We start from the raw sequence: 4256 nt of genomic DNA on the forward strand, positions 1-4256 counted from the left end.
GGATGTACAGGGGAGGGCCAGCCAGATCCGGGACAACCCTGAGAGGGGTGGCCCCCCGAGCACAGGCTGCGGCTTTGCACGGGCTGCCGGGCCCCGGCCTCCCCCCCACCGGATGCCTGCCCCTGAGCCTCCACGTCTTCGTTTGCAAAAGAGAGACGATGACATTTTTGGACCAAACCGAGAGAAGAATGTGTGGTTACAGACGTGCATGCTGCAAACTCATCTACACACATATACGTTACATATAACATACATAACTTCATCCATTTCGTACATGTAAAATACGTGAATGCGGGATAGATGCATGATGCATGCGCGCACACGCGCCCGTGTGCCTGCACGCGTAGGCTATGTGCATCCCACGTGAGTGCACAGCTCACACGCCTGCACACGCACATGCATGTCTGCGAAAGGCTCGCCCAGCGTGCGTCTTGTTTTCCTTCCCATTAAGTGCATCGACGGGGCTGGGTGAGGGTCCGGGTGACAGTGCATCTGCCTCTGCGCCCCGGCTGCCGTCACCTGTGTCGTAGACACACGTGGGACACCAGAACAGGGACGGTGACAGAAGCAGCCGCTGCCTCGTTGCCTCTTCCTTCTGAGCAGCCCGGAGAGGGGGCAGAGGGGACAGGGACATCCAGGCGGCCCGCGAAGTGGGCTGCCTTCTCGCAGCCCCTCCACCGTGCGGGGAATTCCGCGGAGAGTCGGAGCCCGGGCTGGGCGCTCTGAGCGGGGGCCTCTGTGAAGCCCCGTGACTCTCCCCGTAACCAGAGGGCCAGGAGCCCAGTTCTGCCCCACCCAGCGGGCCTGCGGATCCCGTGGACTCACTGCCGGGACGGTTGGTGTGCCCCTGAGGACGGCCACCGCACGTCCAGGAAGTCTGTGAGCACACCGTCGCCCCCACCCTCATGCCCTCGGCCCCCCGTCTCAGCCTGCAGGTCAGGCCGCCTGTCCCCACACGGGCCTGGGGCCCACACACCTCGGACGAACAGGAAGGCGCTGTGGTCGCTGACGCCGCCTCGGGACACGATCCTCAGGGTGTAGAGGCCCTCGTCGTCCTTGTGCAGGTGACTGAAGGACAAGGAGGCCTGGCCCTCCCCGAAGAACATTTTCGTCCACTGGGACTCCGTGAGGAGCACGTCTGAAAGAGCGCGGTGGGCAGGGTCAGAGGTCGCCGCGAAGCCCGGACGCGCAGCCTTGCGAGGGGCAGGCACCCGGCCCGACGGGGAGGCGCGAGGCGCCCGCCTCTCCCGGTCCGAAGGCCGTTTCTCTCCAAGGCCCACACGGGAACGGGGGTCACTGTGAAAAAGCAGCTGCCACACGGGACAGCGGCCAACGCCGGCAGGCCCGGGGGACGTCTTCAGTTAGAAAGACGAGGGTCAATCAAACCTCCTCCGCCGCCTGCCTCCCCTCCATCCACCCTCACGGCCTCGTCTAGTCACCCCCCATCCGAGGGGGCTGTTCCAAGACCCCCCGTGGACGCCTGACACCCCGGTCGACAGGGACGCCGAACCGGCCCGACGGTTTAAACCTCGTTCACGCAAACGCGGCCGAGGTCGCAGCCCGGACCAGGGCCAGCGCCGCGGGGAGCCTCACGCTCACCGTCTCGGTACCACTCGGCCCGCGGCCGCACGCGCTTCAGGTCCGGGGTCACCAGCAGCGTGCACTTGAGAGTGACAGTCTCGCCTTCTCTTCTGAACGTGACCCCAAATTTCTCCAAAAACTGGACGTCGAAGTGCGTGTATGGAACCACGGACGACAGGGGCACTGGACAGAGAGAATGTGACACAGTCACGCCGGGCAGGAAGGCCTGGGAGAGACTTTCGATAAGAAAAAGAAAGGCTTGGCCTTTAGAACACAATTTTTTTAATTATTTGCTATGTCACTATGTATTTGTCTGCCCGAAAAGAGAAAAAAAAATCAGCTCACGTCCGATCGGGAGTCCCACAGAACGGAGCGGCTCCTCGTCCCCTCGGAAGCCTGCAAGAGGACGGGCCAGCAGTGGACGAAGCCGCAGAGGCCGCGGAGGCGCCCCCCACCCCCGCCCCCCCGCACTCACGTTTTACCACCACCGCCGCGTGCGTGGACACCTGGCCGTGCGCGTTGGTGGCCACCGCTGAGTAGGTCGCGGTGTCATCGAAGCTGGCCCTTGGAGAGACAAGGCAAGATGAGGCCCCGAGCCCGCTGTGGGCTGCTCTGGACAAGTCAGTGCCCCGCCTGGACAAACGCCCGTCAGAAGCAGCCACGCGACCCAGACCCCTTCTTTGTTCATGAAAGCTCTGTCTGGGCCCGTGTCAGCCCTGCCCTTGGGGCGAGTGTCAGTCATAGACACGGATGGGTCTGATTCCGGCTGGACTCGGCTTCGGCTTTGAGGATGGGAATGCGCGGGCTCTGCCGACAACCCTTCCCGCCATTCAACAGGAGTCTGTCCCCTCCCGGCCCATCTTTCTGTCTACGGAGAATCCTGGTTTCATCTGTCAACCAGCAGCTCCGAAGGCCTCAGCCCCCGAGAGGGTGAACTACAGACCAGGGAGTCCCTGCCGAGGGGAATTCATGCCCTCACCCCAAATAAAGTGACCACGAGGTCTGGGTCCCCCACAGAGGGTCGTCCCAGGATGGTGATGGGTGCAGGTTCACCCCTGGGAAGAACGGGGGCCCGGGCACTGCCCTGGTTTCCACCTCCCACACCCGTCTCCCAAGGCCGGAGAGTCTCGTCTTGGTCATGAGGGCTCAGCAGCGGTGTGAGAGCCAAACCTAAGCTGTCATTGCTCCTGAGCTGGGGACAGCCGCAGGGGACGTGAGGGGACGGGAGGGGAGGCTGCAGCAGACTGAGCCGAGGGGACGAGGGGCCGGAACGGGACCAGCCCTGCGCCCCGGCCCCCGGCCCCGCTCCACCCCAAGGACCCTGGGCTCCCTCTCCACTTGACTCCTGCGTTAAGGGCACAGCTGCCTAACACGTTAGCACCGGCGGCTCGCAAGCCAATTAGCACTTGGTACTTAGCGGCAGGGACCGGCTGGGGAGCAGGGAGCGAAGCTCCTGTGGGGCCGCACGTGAGCTCGCGGGCGCGTCCACAGCTGCCCTCGGTCTGTAGAGGAGGCCACAGCCCCTGCAGCTCCTCAGACACACTGATTTCCTGTGACTGTCCCCAGGGTAGGGTGCGGGGTGTGTGGGGAAAGCCAGAGCTTGCGGGCACGTGCACTTTTATCTGTCTCTTTGCGTTTCTCTCTTGTAAATGTTTTCCATTACATGAACTATACCGGCACGGAGGTCCACGTGCAGATTACACATACACACACGCGCCTACACAGCGGAGGGCTGTGGGCAGGCGGGCCCCGGGTCCCGGGCGCCAGGCCCAGTCGGGGTGGAGGGAAGGGCCTGTGGACTTGGAGGACACGTGGCCCACCTTCACGCCTGCCCGGGGGTGCTGTGCAGGCCCTGAGCCTTGGCCCACGTGCCTCCCCAAGTCCCTGTGGGACCCGCTCCCCCTCCCAGAGCCACACAAGACAGGTGCTCCCCAGCCTGTACTCAGGCTGCCAACAGCTGCAAGCAAGTGTTTAAGGGGCGAAGGGTTTTAGTTTCTCTTTGGACCAGTCCCAAGGACAGAGATGGTCTCCTTGGGCCTCCACTTCTACAAGCTTCCAAGGGGCACTTCTGCACCCCAAAGTCTCCATGCAAAGCACCCCCAAACTGACTCCGTGGAGGAAACAGTGACATTTTATCTACTTTGAAGATGGGTGAACGTTTACATGGTCCATAAATTTCCCCTGGAGAGCCGGGCCCCACGTCTGTGCACTAGATGTTGGCATTGGGTTTAAAATTTCGCTCAAGTTCACATTTGAATACCAGAGTCTAAAAATAAAGAGCAGTAAGAGGCCACCCCCACCGTCATTTGCTGGGAGGTGGGGCAGAGAGATTGCAGATAAAACGTAAGACTGTTCTCAACACTTTCACGAAAACATGAGACCGGCATTAAAATTCTTGGAGGAAACAGAAGTCGTGCTCTGGTCCCCAGAGCCAGCGTTATGAGCTCAAGAAGCCGTGTCAGTTACGGCTCGAATTCGAGCAGCGGGAAGCGTGGGCTCCGGCTCCCTCTCCGGCACGCCAAGCATTCAGCCGCAGGGGCCAAAGAGTATTCATAGGGGCTCACGTCACCGCTGGGACAGGACACGCTCGTTCCCGAGCCGCGCACGCCGCCCCCCCGGCGCCGCTCAGACCCCGGAACGGGGACTTGGAGCCCGGAGCACGGGGCAGCGGCAGA

The 4256-nt window shown here is 62.4% G+C and overlaps 1 protein-coding gene across 1 annotated transcript in view; it reads right to left on the reverse strand.

Moving 5' to 3' along the window:
- The window catches only part of MYOM2 (myomesin 2), a 56942-nt gene that overhangs the window by 40873 nt on the left and 11813 nt on the right, over positions 1-4256 (reverse strand). The window contains exons 6-9 of the mRNA XM_025049018.1: positions 2057-2145; positions 1927-1977; positions 1600-1764; positions 977-1138 (exon numbers count right to left, since the gene is read on the reverse strand). Coding sequence (XP_024904786.1) covers positions 977-1138; positions 1600-1764; positions 1927-1977; positions 2057-2145 — 467 coding nt within the window. The remainder of the gene's footprint in view (positions 1-976; positions 1139-1599; positions 1765-1926; positions 1978-2056; positions 2146-4256) is intronic.

The sequence above is a fragment of the Pteropus alecto genome, unplaced genomic scaffold (genome assembly GCF_000325575.1).
Source record: "Pteropus alecto unplaced genomic scaffold, ASM32557v1 scaffold35, whole genome shotgun sequence".
Lineage (NCBI taxonomy): Eukaryota > Metazoa > Chordata > Mammalia > Chiroptera > Pteropodidae > Pteropus > Pteropus alecto.